This window comes from Oratosquilla oratoria, chromosome 21 (assembly GCF_046742065.1).
Source record: "Oratosquilla oratoria isolate Oo_2021 chromosome 21, ASM4674206v1, whole genome shotgun sequence".
In the NCBI taxonomy this organism is placed as follows: Eukaryota; Metazoa; Arthropoda; class Malacostraca; order Stomatopoda; family Squillidae; genus Oratosquilla; species Oratosquilla oratoria.
In genome coordinates, this window is record NC_134797.1 from 60,170,663 (window position 1) to 60,187,957 (window position 17,295).

The 17,295-nt window shown below is 37.1% G+C and overlaps 1 protein-coding gene across 1 annotated transcript; it reads left to right on the top strand.

The window, feature by feature from the left end:
• The first annotated feature begins 8,397 nt into the window (after positions 1-8,397).
• Positions 8,398-9,568, top strand: LOC143037171 (uncharacterized). The gene is made up of 3 exons (XM_076205291.1): positions 8,398-8,652; positions 8,930-9,106; positions 9,285-9,568. The coding sequence occupies exons 1-3, from the start codon at positions 8,637-8,639 to the stop codon at positions 9,566-9,568; spliced, it is 477 nt and encodes a 158-aa protein (XP_076061406.1). The 5' UTR covers positions 8,398-8,636.
• Positions 9,569-17,295: the final 7,727 nt, after the last annotated feature.

Consider the following 17,295-nt stretch of genomic DNA (forward strand, 5'->3'; position numbering starts at 1 on the left):
AAACAAAAACAAAAAAAACATTGGCAGGGGGGGGGGCATTTTTTTTTTTAGCAATACTGGGTAATCTGACAGGAGTGAGCGTCATCGATGGCAGAATCGTAGCTCTGGTCAGATAACCCAGTACTGTCGCAACTATGTTTACCAACCTAAAGACATTTTTGATGTGTGTGTGTGTGTATATATATATATATATATATATATATATATATATATATATATATATATATATATATATATATATATATATGTATGTATATATATATATATATATATATATATATATATATATATATATATACAGTATATATATATATATATATATATATATATATATATATATATATATATATATATATATACTGTAATTGTTGTTACGGGAATTGCATTGTTTACTTGAGCTTCGGCAATTTCCCGAAAGCTTGTTTAATTTTCGAATCGGGAACCTTTCCTGTAACTTTGTACCACACTATCGTAATTTTAATTAATATATTATTAAACTCCCCTCCCTCTTTATTGTTTTTTAAGCCTATGTTGTAATTTTGATTAACAAATCGGGAATTTTGAGAACTTACTTAAAGTATTAGTTGTCCCGTGGCTTCGAAGCCGTTTTACGAGCTCGTAAGAATTCCAGCCGAACGAGACTACGTTTAGTGAACTGAACGTCAGACAAGCTTCAACTCTGGTACCAGAAGGACAAATAAACCTCGGCAAGGGAATTCTACTGTTAGATCGAATCCTCAAGAATAAACTTTCAGTTCCGACGATTGTTAGAGAACTCAACCAGGTAAGTTCTCTAACGTTCTCAGTTTGAAGTAACTTAATTACAACACCATAGGTCTTCCCTAACAATCAGAATTCTCGGATTTAGTTTATTAGCTCGGAATTTGAGAATTTACGTAAATATTTAAATTTTAACTTTAGTAGTCGATTTTGACATTGGATTATTACCCCATTGTGTCGTAAGCCGCTATGTAAGCGCTAATTAAAATTACGATAGTGTGTGGTTACGAAGTCCGCTTTCCTGTTCTTTATACCGAGTTTGTTCGGTTTTATTAATTTCCTCGTTTGAGGACCTTATTGACTTTCGGTTTTTTTTTTTTTTTTTTTTTTTTTTTTTTTTTTTTTGCCGGCTTTGTTACCTTGTCTTTCTCGTGAACATTCGGAAATTTTCGAATAGTTCTCTATTCTTGGTGGCCTCTATTGTTATATTGTCGTGGTTTCTTTCATTTGTTGCCTTTATCCAATTTAAGGTCGTATTTAAATCAAATTAATGATTTTTACTTAATTTCTATCTTCGTTGTGCTTAGTCTATAAGACGGTTTTTGGCACGACTATTTTGCTCGTGTATTTGTGACGAATTGTTCGGGTTGGTGTCGTTATGGCTAGCCACGATAAGACATTGTCCGATTCGAAAGTTTTGCAAAAACTCCGAAGACAGAGAGCTCATAAAAGGGGGCTAATCTCTAAGGACTTAAAAGCTCTTAATGCACAACCTGACTCTTTATATATTTCCGTCCTTGACGATATGTTAATTCAGATTGAGAATTTCCTCTCAGAAATATAAGATTTTGACGAGGAAATTCACGAATTGCTCCCCGAAGAAGAAAAGGACGAGGATATTGAGAAATCCAGAGCTTACCGCCTGTCCGTTCTTCTTGAATTGTCTCCTTATAAGGAACGGAGACAAGAGTTAAGGGGAGTTCTTGAATCTAAAATAGGTGAAAAACTAAACAAGTCCCCTGATAATTCTGTAAAACTTCCTCTTCCTCCTATTGTTCTTCAACATTTCGAGAACAATTTCAGCAATCCTTTTGCTTATTTAAACTTTAAAAAGGGTTTTCTGAATGCCTTAGCTGGTATCCCCAATCTGACTAGTGGTCAGAAGTTAATTTATTTGAAGGGATACCTCAGAGGGGAGGCTTTCCATTTAGAGAATTTACTAGTGGATGATTAAAGTTTTACTCTGCTTTCCTTCTTCTTGATGAGTTAAATTTCAACAAAGAAGAAATTCTTGATAAGGTGTTGATTTCCATTAATGCACCGGAGGTCTCACTCTTGAGAGACCTTGAAAGTTACTACAATTAGGTCTATAGATTCCAAGCTACAAGACCTTAAGGGAATCGGGGTAGATTTCACTGGGCCAGGAAGCGAGGGCCTCCTCTTGATAAGTAAATTAATCTTAATTAAATTGCCTAAATTTTTTCTAATTGAATTGTCTCGGGTGATTAATTCTAATTACCCCCAATTTTAATCAACTCAAGGAAGTTTACCAGTCAGTTTTGGTTAGACTTAAAATGGGATCAGATGATCTTGGTGTCAAACCTAAACGAAGCCTTACTACCAGCTCCCTTGCTTTCAAGGAAATTTCCTTGAAAAAACCAGTTGATGGCTCCTTTAAGGCCAATTCTAATCCCATTAAGAAGTCTATTAGTAGATGTAAATTTTGCCCTGCTTCCGACCATGCTAGTTCGAAGTGTACTTCATATAAATCCCTTGAGCACAGGAAAGCTAGAGCAGCTCAGTTAGGACTGTGCAATAGATGCCTAAATCATGGACATGGTTCTTTGGAATGCCCTGGGTTAAAGGCTGCTCTGCCTTACAAATGTTTTGTTTGCAACAAACCCGAGCACCATGGAGCCATGTGTCCTATGGCTTATAAGACACCACTTTCTGAAGGGAAAGTGTTTAATTTTCATAATTCAACAGATTTCATTGTTCCTTTGGTCTCCCTTCCTATTAGCAGAGGAAAGAGAACTGCCCAATATCTCTTTTTGTTGGGACATTGGAGCCCAGTTTTCTATCATTAACAAGGAATTTGTAGAGGACAAAGTTGGACCTTGTTTAAGTCCTCCTATGGACAAGTTAGTTTCTTCCTTTGGTTTACCTCTAATGAATAAAAGAGGTTTTAACTACATTGCTAACTTAAAACTCCCTTCAGGGATGAATTTGTTTAGTTTGTTCTTTGCCATTGAAAGATTCAACTTGTCCTTACAAATTCCTTCCTTATCTTCTGTACTACTTAGTATGAATAATCAGCAATTTTTTGTCTCGCCAATTTTTCCAAAAGTGAAGGGAGACCAACTGAACGTTTTAGGGATCATTGGTAATGATATTCTTCAAAACTTCTCAAACTTTTCAATTGAAAGTGCCCCATTTTATGGTAGCCCATCATGCAAGGTGGGGCTCAATATATCCCTCCTAGTGAGAAGCCTTTCTACTTAAAGAGAATAATAAGGGGGATTCCTGAAATGCCCTCTAATGAAATCCAAGATGTTGATAGTTAGATAGATGTTAGATAGATGTAAGGAGAGGCCTTTGAGGATAAAACCAGACTATGACCTTGGAGTGGATTCTTTTAATTGCTTAGAGGAATATCATGGAGATTCACTTGTTTTCTATAATTCTTCTTTCAAGACCAATGGAGTTTCTCTAAAGAAAACTGAGAAAGGCACTTCCCTTACTCAGTCTTATAAGACTGTTAAATATTTTCCTCCCAAAAGGTTAGGCAAAGAAAAGTTTCTTGTCAACTTTTGTTTAGAACCTGTAAGTTCTCAATTTGATCCTTTGCAGGAAGTCTTTATTAATTCTAATGTTGAGTATGGTCTTGACAATTTCTATTCTTTAGAGTCCATTGGTATGAAAGAGGAACAGACCCCGGATATTAATAATTTACTCATTGATGAATTTAAAGTCCACTTCCTTCAAGAATGGACATTACTATGTGAAGATCCCATGGAAAAAGGATTTGGTGGATCTTGTTCCCTCTAACCTTAAGAGATCTCTAGCTGTAGCTCAAAGGGTTTATGACAAACTTGAGCAAAAGGGGCTTAGAGAGGATTATGAAGCTGTGTTTGACCAGCAAGAGGCCTTGGGTATTATTGAGACAGTAACTAAAAGAGTCCCTGGACAAATCTTTATACCCCATAGACATGTACTGAAGGATAATGATCTTTCCACTTCTAGAATAAGGCCAGTTTTCAATTGTTCTCTCAAAGTAGGAAAAGCTCATTCCTTAAATGAAGCTGCATTCCTGGGAGTTGACTTGATGAACAACCTCCTCTCTCTCTTGTTGTATTTCAGGACCAATAATCATGTCATTTTGGCTGATGTTATGAAAGCCTTCTTGCAGATCTGTTTGAAGGATGAGGCTGATCGTAACAGGGTCTGTTTCTTCAGGAGGATTAACAACCAGTATATACCCTTCAGGTATGATACTATCATTTTTGGCTTCATTTGCTCTCCTTTCATTCTAAATTTCATTATACAACACTATCTTTCTTTGCAGCCTGACTCTCTAACTTCCTCCTTAATCAAAGATAAATTTTATGTAGACAATTTGGTCTACACTACCAATGAGCTTTGTTCTCTCCCTGCAATGGTCGAGAAGATTAATGAGATCATGCTCAATGGAGGTTTACCTCTCAGGGAGTGGACATGCAATTCGACTTCTGTTCTTTCTGTTCTTGATCAAGAAATAGTTTGCAATAAAGAGGAGGTTAAAGTCTTGGGTTATATTTATAATAAGGATCATGATACTTTGAGAATCAAGGATGTTTCCCTTAACAAGAATGCCTCGACCAAAAGACAAGTTTTGTCTTCCTTGTCTTCTGTATTTGATCCTTTAGGGTTTTTCTCTCCTGTGCTCTTACATGGAAAAATCCTTATTAGAGAGATGTGCCAAAAGATGGTGGATTGGGATTGGAAATTAGATAGAGAGTTACTTGTTAGATGGAACAAGTTATGTGAAAATTTTAGGGAGGTTAATAACCTATCCTTTAAAAGGAAAACCTTTTGTACAGAATTTCCCATTAAATTGTTTGTTTTTGCTGATGCTTCCAAGGAAGCCTATGGATCTGCCTTATATGTAGGGCAAGAAGGAAGAGAATTAAAGGAGTCTAATACCTCTCTTCTATTTGCCAAGGTCAAGGTGGCTCCTATTAAACAAAGAACTTTACCGTCTTTGGAGCTGTAGCAGTGTGTCGGTGAGGAAAGTTGAAAAACGGGGTTTCGCTTACGAAGTTTAATTGCAAGCGGGTGTAAACAAACAAGCGACGTCTAGAACGTCTTCGTAACAGTAACTTAACAAAAACAAAAGATGTCTACATAGGATTCAATTAGATACACATGACTAAAAGTGCTGTATAGGATCTAAACCTATTACAAAGTATAAAACATATGAGAATCACATATATAAGGAATCTACAGCACCAGTATACAATTCTTTAACACCATTTTCATGTATATAAAAATAATGATAAGACAATTAATCTCAATTTACCACATCCCTTTTCCCTTATTGAAAAAGGAGTATCCATATGAACATAACTGAAACATTTATCTTTATAACACCACAATTATAGATTCAATCTATCAGGTGGTTTCACAACTCTGCTAGATCTTCTAACTGGTTGTGGACTTGGTACATTCACTGCATTATCATCATTATCAACATTTACAGAGGAATTTTCATCAGCCTTATCGATTACTTCTGAACTATTAGGACAGTGTCCTTGACCTGAAGAATACATAGTCACAAAAGGTTTACTGCTACCCAAGTTGTCTTTACGTACAGTGTCATTACTGGAAACAGTTGGTGTATATCTAGGCATAAGTTGATCAGAATGTCTTTTCCAAACAATGTTTCCAAAATCTTTTAACATCACTTTGTAGTTTCTCACACCTAGAACTTCAATTACTTTCCCTTCCAACCATGAATGACCTTTGCCATAATTCTTTACAAAAACAGCATCATCAATCTTATATTCAGACTTCTCAAAGTTACAATCTTTTTCCAAAACCTTTTCCTTCTTACTTTGTGGTTTAATTTTCTCAATTATACCTCTGAAGTTTCTGTTAAACATTAGCTCAGCTGGAGCTTTACCTGTGGAACAATGAATTGAACGTCTGTAGTTATACAAAAATCTACAAATTCTGGTTCTGATATCACCTTCCTTAAATTTACTTAATCCTTCCTTGAAAGTTTTTACAGCTCTCTCAGCTAAACCATTAGATGATGGGTTATATGGGGCTGGTGTCATATGTTTTATTCCATTCTTTTCAAAGAAAGTCTCCATTTCCTCAGATACAAATGATGAGGCATTATCTGAAACTACAATGTCAGGTAACCCAAAATTACAAAAAGTTTTTCTCAGCATAGAAATTGTTACTGTAGATGTTGTTGACTTTGTTACATGAACATCCATAAATTTTGAGTGTGAATCCACAATCACTAAGAAATAACTTTCATTGATTGGACCTGCATAGTCCATATGGAGTCTACACCAAGACTTACCCGTCTCAGGCCATGATAAGGTAACTTCCTGAGAACCTTGAAAATTTTTAAAACAAATTGAACAAGCTTTAGTAACCTCAGATATATCTTGATCTAACTTAGGCCACCATATCCAATTCCTGGCTTCAGCCTTCATAGCACTGATACCATTATGACCTACATGCAGCTGTGAAAGTACACTACTTCTTAATTCAGCTGGTATAACTACTCTATTCCTAAATAGCAACACATCTTCATATATACTTAAATCTGCTTTAACTGCTGCATATTCAGAAATAACAGGATTATCAATCCACCCAAATTTAACACATTGGAAAACCTTCCTCAAAACAGGATCACTCTTTGTCATAACCTTAACCCTTTCATAGGAAATATTTTGATCTTCCAAATTTTCAACTAAATTCACATATTCAGCAGGTGTATGTGAGTCTAAAACAGAATCTGATACAGGCAAACGGCTCAGGGTATCTGCTACAATGTTTTGTTTGCCTGATTTAAAACACAATTGGTAATCATACTGGGATAACAATAATGCCCAACGCTGTACTCTTGCGTTTGCATTGACAGGAATCTGTTTCTCACTACCAAATAAACCAAGTAGAGGTTTGTGATCTGTACGGAGCACAAACTTACGTCCAAGCAAAAAATATTTAAACTTAGTTACCGCGTACACTAATGCTAGAGCTTCTTTGTCCAACTGAGAATAATTTAGCTCAGCAGCAGACAGCTTTTTACTTGCAAAGTAAACTGGTCTTGGACTACCATTCATTTCTTGAATTAACACACATCCTACTCCTACTGGTGAAGCATCTACTTCAACAATAACATCATGTTCACCATCAAAATTGGCTAGTAAATCAGAGTTGACTAACTCTTCCTTAACAGTCATAAATGCTTTTGCTTCAACAGAAGACCACTTAAATTTTGCATTTTTCTTCAGTAAATCATACAGAGGTGCTAATACACTTGAAAAAATTTCTTACAAACCTACAATAGTATGTGACTAGACCCAAAAATGATTGAACTTCACCTACAGACTTTGGTATAGGTGCTTCTAAAATAGCAGCAAGTTTCCTTGGTGAAGGTTTTATGCCATCACCTGAAATGACATATCCTAAGTATTCTAAGGAATTGGTATTCAGAACAGTTTTCTTTTTGTTAATAGCAACATTATGTTTCTGAAATACCTTCAACACTTTATCTAATCTCATATCATGTTCCTCTTTAGTCTCTCCTCCGACTAATATGTCATCTAAGAAGGCAACTACTCCATCTATATTCATCAATAATTGGGATATCAATCTTTGGAAGATGGCAGGAGATGATGCAAGTCCAAAGGGTAATCTTTTATATTTAAAAAGACCTTTATGAGTATTAATTACTAGCAATTCTTGACTCTCATCATTTACTGGCACCTGTAAGTAAGCATCTTTTAAATCAATCTTTGAGAATATCTTGCTTTTCCCAACAACAGCAAGGATTTCATCAACTTTAGGCAAAGGGTACTGGTCACATGAAATACATTTGTTCAATGCCTTGAAATCTACACAGATACGCATTGACTTTTTGTCAGCTTTTAACACTGGTACAATTGGAGCTGCCCAAGTACTAGAATGTACTGGTTCAATGATATTGTTATCAACTAACTCTTCTAAAGCATCTTCTACCAATTTTCTGTAGTGGTAGGGCACAGGCCTTGCTTTTTTCCAACTAGGCACAGCACCGCTCTTTAGGTGTACCTTTGCTACAACACATGAAATTGGCAACCTAGAATCAGCTGAAAAATTAACTAATTGTACCTGGGAATCCACAACATTAACTCCTTCCTCTATACCTGTGAGTGCAATACCAATTTTAGGCATTAAATCTCTTCCACATAAGTTAGAGTTATTAGATTCAACTACATACAAACTTTGAATTACATTGTGACCATTATAAAATATATTTGCATAAACCTTACCCAAAACATGCAAATCATTATTACCATAAGCCTTCAAAATTTTATCACTAGGCTCTAGAGATAAATTTAATTTCTTAACCCAATGTAAGGTTAGAGTCGAAACACTGGCACCACAGTCAATTTCATACGGCACATTATGACCTTTAATATTAACCCTATATATCCCAACATGACGAATTCGTCAGTCAAGCTTCGGGTGAGTCTCACTGGCATAGAAAAGCAGTTATAACCGGTGTGTCTGTCCTGACGAATTCGTCTAGGCTTCCTCTCTCAGAGAACAACACTTGAAGCTGATTGGTCGAGAGTCCCTTGGGCAGTTCATCATCAGCTGATAACATCAACAGTGGTGTGAAACGTGGTATTTCTGGTGCTATTTATTTCATCATGGAGGAGTTGTCAGGTATGTTACATGCTGCAAATAATTTTTTTCTGAAATGGGAATAGTTATAGATATCTGAGAATGTCATACTGTTTCTTTTTTTGATGAAATAAGGACACTATAGCTCATTTTATGTCGATGACAAATCCGTCATGTTGGTCATATGGCGCACACAAAGAAACGTATGACCAACATGACGGATTCGTCATCTACATAGGGCATACAATATTTCTTATCAGTATTTGTGTATTCATTTGTTTATTACTAATATTTTTTGTATGTATGCCTTTGTTTGCAGGGTTTGACGTATCTTCATTTTACTCAAGAGCTGTAAGCAGGCAAATGTGCAGGGAAAATTCAGAAATTATGCCAATTGAACAAGATAATGGGTTGAGTGACGAGTCTGATGGAGAGGAGGAAGAGGAAGTAGAGTTAGACTCCATTCACACCCCAAGTTTCAGTGATTTCGATCAAGGTAGGGAGTATTTTTTATCTACACTAAGACAAAGTGAGGACTAAAACCAATAATTGCCTTGCCTGCTGGCATCCCCACCCGTGAGAAATACAGTGAGAGGTCCAAAAATGTGTGTGTGTGTGTATTTACCTAGTTGTTCATTATTTCTGAAATTTTAATCAAACTATGTATTTTACAGAGGTGCCACCGGATGTCAATGTGAACGAAAGGGTTGACGAAATTATTATTGACATCCCTAGTGGTCACTTAGAAGAAATAGAGGAGATACAAGATTCTATTGAACGCCCATCAAGTAGTACACAAGCGTCTCGGCCCTCTAGAAGACGTTTTTGGACCAGAAAAACAGAGTACACCCCTTCACCTTTACCAAATTTTATCCCTGGCAATGAAACAGCTTCAGTCAACAGTGACTTGAACCCATCACAGTCAAACCCAGTATTTCACACAGTTTTTCACTCCTGATTTTTTAGATATGATAGTCTATCAGTCTAATCTGTATGCTACACAAAAAGATGTGAACAAACCTCTAAACCTCACTAGTCAAGAACTTGAACAATGGATAGGTCTACTTATTCATTTCAGCATTATTAGGACTCCCCAGACACGTCTCCATTGGTCTGGTGAATTATTTGGGAGGTATAGAGAGTATACTGCTTTAGTTATGAGTCGCAACAGATGGGAGACTATAAAATCCAACTTACATCTTCGGGACAACACTGATGAGGTAAACAATGATAAACTGTTCAAAGTCAGGCCAATGGTAGACCATTTGCAGAAAAAATTCCAAGACCTTCCAATGCAACAAAACCTCTGCATTGATGAACAAATGGTGCCTTTCAAGGGAAGGCACTCTATGAAACAATACATGCCCATGAAACCCAGAAAATGGGGTTTCAAGTTCTTTGTTCTTGCAGACAGTGGGGGTCTTATTCATGACTTCATACCTTACACAGGTTCAATTCAACCTGTGAATGGAGATGGTATTCCAGATCTGGGTGCATCCTCTAATATTGTCTTACACTTAGCTGAGACCATTCCAAACAATAAGAATCACCTACTTTATTTTGACAACTGGTTTACATCTTTACCACTTGTAGAACATCTGGCTGACAGGAATATATGGTGTTGTGGGACAGTCCGGGCAAATCGGCTCCAAGGCCTCAAGTTCACAATGGACGCTGACATGAAGAAGAAAGGCAGAGGTACATTTGAGGAATGGAAATTATCTGGTGAGGGCAGCCAGGCAACAACAGTCAAATGGTTTGACAATAAATGTGTGACATTATTGTCTTCCTTTGCTGAGGGCAATCCAACTCACACTGCACGACGCTATGATAGAAGTCAGAGGAAAGTTGTGGAAATTCCACAGCCTAACATCGTACATTTGTACAATAAGAACATGGGAGGTGTAGACCTGGCTGACTGTCTTCTAGCACTATACAGGATCCCGGTACGTTCAAGAAATATTATCACAGACTCATCTATCACATGATTGACATGACTATCAATGAGGCATGGCTGGTATACCAAAGAGATTGTGAGGCCAAAGGGATTCCCCAGGAAAAAAGACATTCCCTACTGACCTTCAGGATGTCCTTGTCAGAATCACTCATCAATGCAGGGAAATATATCCCCAAGCGAGGTCGTCCATCTTCAAGTGAGAGAACTCCTCCTCCACCATCAACAAGAATTCAAAGAGTTGGCCAATTCAAGCCCCAGAATGATGTGAGACTAGATAAAGTAGGGCACTTCCCAGAGGTGAAAAATCCTCGTTTGTACTGCAAACGAGTTGGATGTGCGGGTCGCACCAATATCAGGTGTATCAAGTGCAAAGTGAGTTTGTGTCTAAATGAGAGAAACAACTGTTTTTTACAATTCCATACTTAAGATAGTGTGAATCCCTCCCTCTCATTTCCTAGTGTAAGGAGTGAGACAAACAAATACATGTACTGTATTTTTTCATGATAATTATTATTTTCCTCCTTTCCAACAAATTTCTCACTGAAGAGTTCAGTTGTTTTCTTTTCTAGAGTATAATATTTTGAATAAAGGTGTTATTGATGATATTTCTACAATTTTCAGCAGGTTTTCCACTGCTAAGAACAGGTGTATTTTTTTTGTAATAACCCATATTATATATAAAGATATTTCAATTATTTATATACTTAAAACAATTAATTTCCATTAACAAGATGTCAAGCTATCAAAAGAAATTGTATTCAAGTATAATTTTTCAATAAGATATTCATTTTTGCCGAGATAAGCAACATAATTGCTTTCTATATTCTAATAATTTGATAAATCTTGATAATACAATCATTAGCCAATTTCATTTCCCTCGTGACCAACATGACTAATTCGTCATGGTACTGTATTATTGCATAGAATGTAGCAATTGCCAGGAAAACTGATCTATAACATTCCTCAGGTCCATAATAGCCTAGAAACAAACGCATGATTTTTTTTTGTCCGGCCAAAATATATGTGGTCCATATAGGGTTAATATCAACCTTATTTCTCACTGGCAAAACCTTACCTACAACACTGTGTATAGGTTCATGAGAAATATCAACACTAACCACTTCTGGAAGGCTAGGTTGATCCACTAAATGTAACAATTGGTTATCATCACTACCAGTATCTCTCTCTTCCTGAGAAATTCCCTCGAAAACCATATTAGTTTTCTTTTTTCCAAACGTCTTCTTGTTGGTAAATTTTCCAAAAGATCCTTTCTGGGCACTGTGTGGCTTACCAGACACAGTCTTATCAAAACGGCACACTCGTTTTAGGTGTCCTCTCGTGTTACAAACTGAACAAGTTAGGTGCTTAAACCTACAGTTCTCACTTTTATGTGGATACCCGCAATGCTTACAACTTTCTTTTTTCTGACTATTAACATATTCAGAACTAACCCCCACTTTCCTCACTTCAGTAGTCGGGAGCTTTTCTCCAACGAAAGCTTTTTCCAAATTTAAAATTTTCTCTAAGGTGTCCGTTGAAGACATAGTTTGTAAATCCAAATTCTCTGCAACTAAGTTCGGGAAATACACTTCAGTTTCAATAGCCATAAACAGTTGGTCTCTCACTCGGGCGTCGAATAAGGTCCCAAAGTTGCAATCTTTGGCTAGACTTTTCAAGTCTGCATACAAGTCTCTTAAACTTTCAACAGATTTTTTCTTTCTGTTTTGAAATTTAATCAAACTCCGATGATAGCTCGGTTTAACCTTGTAATGTGCTTCTAAAAGCTTCACTAAATCATTATAGTCTTTCTCATGTGGCAAATTAGGTGAAGTGAGCGAAGCTAGCGTGCTGTACGTTTCACTTCCTAATGATACTAATAAAGAATTTTTCTTCTTGTTATCATCAGTAACTCCATTGTATGCAAAATGAGCTTGCAGCATACTAAGCCATATCTCCCACTTAATCTTATTGGGGTCAAAACAGTCAATCTTACCTGAGTTATTTGCCATTGTAATTCTACTTGTATTAAATCCAGTTTCCTATTGAAACAATTGATTCGTAGCCTGCTACACAAAGGCTATTTACGAATCCAGAGTGGCCAGGACGGTTCCGATGGGGTGAATGGGTGAGTATATCTTCATCCTTCGATTTCTCCACCATCAGAGGGAAAGGCAGCTATTTCTGTCTTCTAAAACTTAAATCAGTCCTTTAGCACACAAATCCACAAATCCTCGTCGCCACTGTAGCAGTGTGTCGGTGAGGAAAGTTGAAAAACGGGGTTTCGCTTACGAAGTTTAATTGCAAGCGGGTGTAAACAAACAAGCGACGTCTAGAACGTCTTCGTAACAGTAACTTAACAAAAACAAAAGATGTCTACATAGGATTCAATTAGATACACATGACTAAAAGTGCTGTATAGGATCTAAACCTATTACAAAGTATAAAACATATGAGAATCACATATATAAGGAATCTACAGCACCAGTATACAATTCTTTAACACCATTTTCATGTATATAAAAATAATGATAAGACAATTAATCTCAATTTACCACAGGAGCTTATGGCAACTTTTCTATCTTTGAAATGCCTCAACACTATTTTTGAGGAAGGACTGGTGTCTGCCCCACTGCTCTTTTTGTTGATAGTCAAGTTGCCCTTTCTTGGATCCTGACCAACAAGGCTCCTAAGAAAAATATATTTGTCAATAATAGATTGAAGGAAATTTACAATCTTTTGGAAATTTTCAAGGCCAAGTTGTTCACATCCATTTCCTTTACTTATGTTCCTTCTGAACATAGTATGGCTGATTTCCTAACTAAACCTTGTAGTGCTAAGGTGTTCAAGGAAAAATTTAATTGGTGGGTTTATGGACCTGAATGGTTGTTGTTGCCTCCTCATACTTGGCCAAAGGGTCACTTGGGATGTATTCCCTCCTGTTTCAAGAGAGACATTGTCAATGCGGCTGTTGTACAAGTTGACACTCCTCCTCTAATAGATATCTCTAAGTTTTCTTCCTATAGCAAACTTCTTCATCACACTTCTTTGATTTTTAAGGCTGTCTTTCTGTTCAAGAAGTCTAATGCTGACCCTGTTAAGGTAGCATCTAATTATTTGATGAGTATTATGCAAAGAGATTCCTTTCCTGCTGAATTGGCTTATTTGCAAAATTCCAACACTAATGACGTACCTCCTTTGGTAAGTCAAATGAACTTGTTCTTGGACAAGAATGGTTTGATTAGGTCCAAGGGCAGAATTGACAAGAACATTAACCTCAAATATGAGGTTGTCAATCCCCTTTTATTGTCCAAATCTCATCATTTAACTAAGATCCTAATTTTCTTTGCTCTTTGTCAAGTTATGCACATGGGACTACAAGCCACACTTAATTTAATTTGTATGCACGGATTCTGGATACTTAAGGCCAGACAAGCTGTTTTAAGCATTTTGAAGGATTGTATAGTTTGTAGGAAATACAATTCCCGTGCAATTAATTATCTTTCTCCTTCCTCTTTACCTGCCTCTAGGGTGAATCTAAGTGTGCCCTTTGCCCATACTGGTGTAGACTACACAGGGCATTTATGGGTTAGAGACAGGAATAGAGAGAAGGTTAAGGCATACATACTTACTTTCACATGTTTCAATACTAGAGCAGTTCATTTAGAAGTTGTGGATACTATGTCCACTCCTGAGTTCATTTTGGCTTTCGTTAGGTTTGCTAACAGGTATGGAATTCCTTCTGCTGTTTATTCTGACAACACTAAATCTTTTGTACAAGCGGGAAATGTTATTGAACAACTTTTGTCTTCTTCTGAATTTGAAGAGAAGTTTAAAACTTCCCCTGTTCAGCATAGAACCATTCCTGTTTATGCTGCTTGGTATGGTGCCACTTGGGAAAAGTTAATACAAACAGTGAAACAATGTTTGTATAAGGTATTGGGTAGGTCTGTTCCTTCCCTGGCAGAGATTACCACTCTTTTTTCCGATGTTCAAAATCTTTTGAACAAAAGACCACTAACTTATCGTTCTTGTGAAAATGAGGTAGATGTTATTACCCCAAATAATTTCCTTATTGGAAGGACCATTCCTTCCATGATGTTTGGAGACTTGGAACAAGTCCCTGAATGTGAATCAGGAGAAGACTACCCTTCTCTTCTCAACTTGGTTATGGACTGTAGGGATTATTTCTATAAAGAGTTCAAGAAACGATGGTTGACAGAGTACTTGGTCAGCTTAAGGAAAAGGGATAGAGCTGCATATCACAGTTCTAGAAGCTGGGAAAAGGGAGATATTGCCTTTTTGAAACTCCCCTTCAGACCAGACCCTTCTGGCTCTTAGTTCGTATTGTGGAAACTTTTCCTGACCAAGACAAGGTGATACGTACAGTCTCTGTCGTTAAGCCTGATGGAAACTCTATTAAAGTGAACATTAAACTTTTAATCCCTCTAGAGCTCCATGCTGAGTTGAGTTCCAGTCTTGAGGATGAATCCCCTGGGGATCCTAATGTTCAGGCTAGAGAGTCTGAACCCTTTGAAGAGGTCTCAGACTCAGAGGAGGTTAACTCTTTACAAGATGATTGTGTCTCTCTGGAACCTACCTCTGTGAGGCCAACTGGCCTCTATAGACCTAGTAAGGTATCTAGCAAACAAAAACTTGTTATAAACTTTGTTCGAAAGTGTTATATTTCTTAAACACTTTCTTTTTGTTGTCGGGGAGGCTGTGGTAATTGTTGTTACGGGTATTTCATTATTTACTTGAGCTTCGGCAATTTCCCGAAAGCTTGTTTAATTTTCGAATCGGGAACCTTTCCTGTAACTTTGTACCACACTATCGTAATTTTAATTAATATATTATTAAACTCCCCTCCCTCTTTATTATTTTTAAGCCTATGTTGTAATTTTGATTAACAAATCGGGAACTTTGAGAACTTACTTAAAGTATTAGTTGTCCCGTGGCTTCGAAGCCGTTTTATGAGCTCGTAAGAATTCCAGCCGAACGAGACTACGTTTAGTACTGAACGTCAGACAAGCTTCAACTCTGGTACCAGAAGGACAAATAAACCTCGGCAAGGGAATTCTACTGTTAGATCGAATCCTCAAGAATAAACTTTCAGTTCCGACGATTGTTAGAGAACTCAACCAGGTAAGTTCTCTAACGTTCTCAGTTTGAAGTAACTTAATTACATCATTATATATATATATATATATATATATATATATATACATATATATATACAGATAATGTGGATATGCTGTGTCTTGCTGCATTGCTTCTGACCTAGGGTAATGGGCGTGATGCAGGAATGACCTGTCATCCAAGAAGAGCCAAGAAAAGAGGGAGGGAGGGATGGTGAATGGGAGTGGAGTGGGTGGGAGTGGATTTATGCCTTTTGACTTTGGCTACCTCCCTTGTAAGGGAGAAAAGCCCTTGGTATGTGTATGTTATATATAAAAGTGATGGCTAGTTGTGCATTAATAATTTTCTTAAAGGTATTTTCCATATACCTTATTATGGATTTGTGTTCCTTAGGAAGGAAATTTATGACTTGGCTGTATGTAGTCATATTAGCTGGATCGCGATTTCGGGTTCAAGACCCTTCTTCAGTAGCTATAGGGATAAGAATTAATCCGAAGATTCTAGTAAAGATCTAAGTTTTATACTAGAGTTCCAATACTTGCTAATCACTGGGGGAGGTCTCCTGGTATTACGGGCAGGGACGAAATGTCACCTGCGCTAGGGAGCCTCCGGGTTTGTGTTGTGGCGGAATGTAGCATGCTTATGTTTATAGCGTTTTGTCTCGTAGTTGGACGAGTGGCGTTTTGTCTCGTAGTTGGACGAGTGGCGTTTTGTCTCGTAGTTGGACGAGTGGCGTTTTGTCTCGTATTGGCGTTTGTGGTGTTATCTCTCATGTTTGTATTTGTAACGGTTTGTCTCATGCTTGGAAGGGCTCTAAGGTCTTCTGCTTGTACATTTAGGTTTGGGCTCAACTCTTTAATATACAACGCTTCTAAAATTGGGAGGCGTCTATCGTCAGTACATAAATCCAAAATATCGGTGTTTTTCTCTAGTGTCTCTCTTGCTAGTGTTATGCCGTGGGCTTCTCTTAAGTGATTTTTAGGGGCTCCAGATGTCAGGTGGTATGAGAGGCGACGGGATAACCTCATTGTCGTCATGCCAATATAGGTGGATGGGAGGGCTTCACAGTTCCCTCGTGTACATGTGAACCTATAGATGACATGTGATTTCTGAAGTTCCTTTCTCTCTTGTTGGGGGCTGTTTCTAATAAGGAGGTGGCTAGTTTTCTTAGTTTTATAATAAATCACTAGGTTTAGTATTTTTTCTGGATTGACTGGTTTAATGTTTCTTTTTATAATTTGTTTCATAATGCGTTCATCTTTATAAGCTGACGAAAAGGTGGATTTATAATATATGTTGATTTTCTCTTTATTTTGTTTATCATTGTTGTTGTTATGCCAGCCGTCCATTATTTTCTTTGTTTGAAAATTTATCTCTTTTTCACTGAAGCCGTTATTGATCAGAACTTGAGTGGAACGTTCGATTTCATCGTGCACTTGTGTCCATGTGCTGCTGTGAGTTAGTGCTCTTCGGATATAGGCACTGATGGTAGAGTCCTTATATCTTTGAGGGCACTCACTGGATCCATTAAGGCAGTGTCCAGGGTTTGTAGGTTTTGTGTACACTGTTGTATTAAAAGTATTTTCATTTTG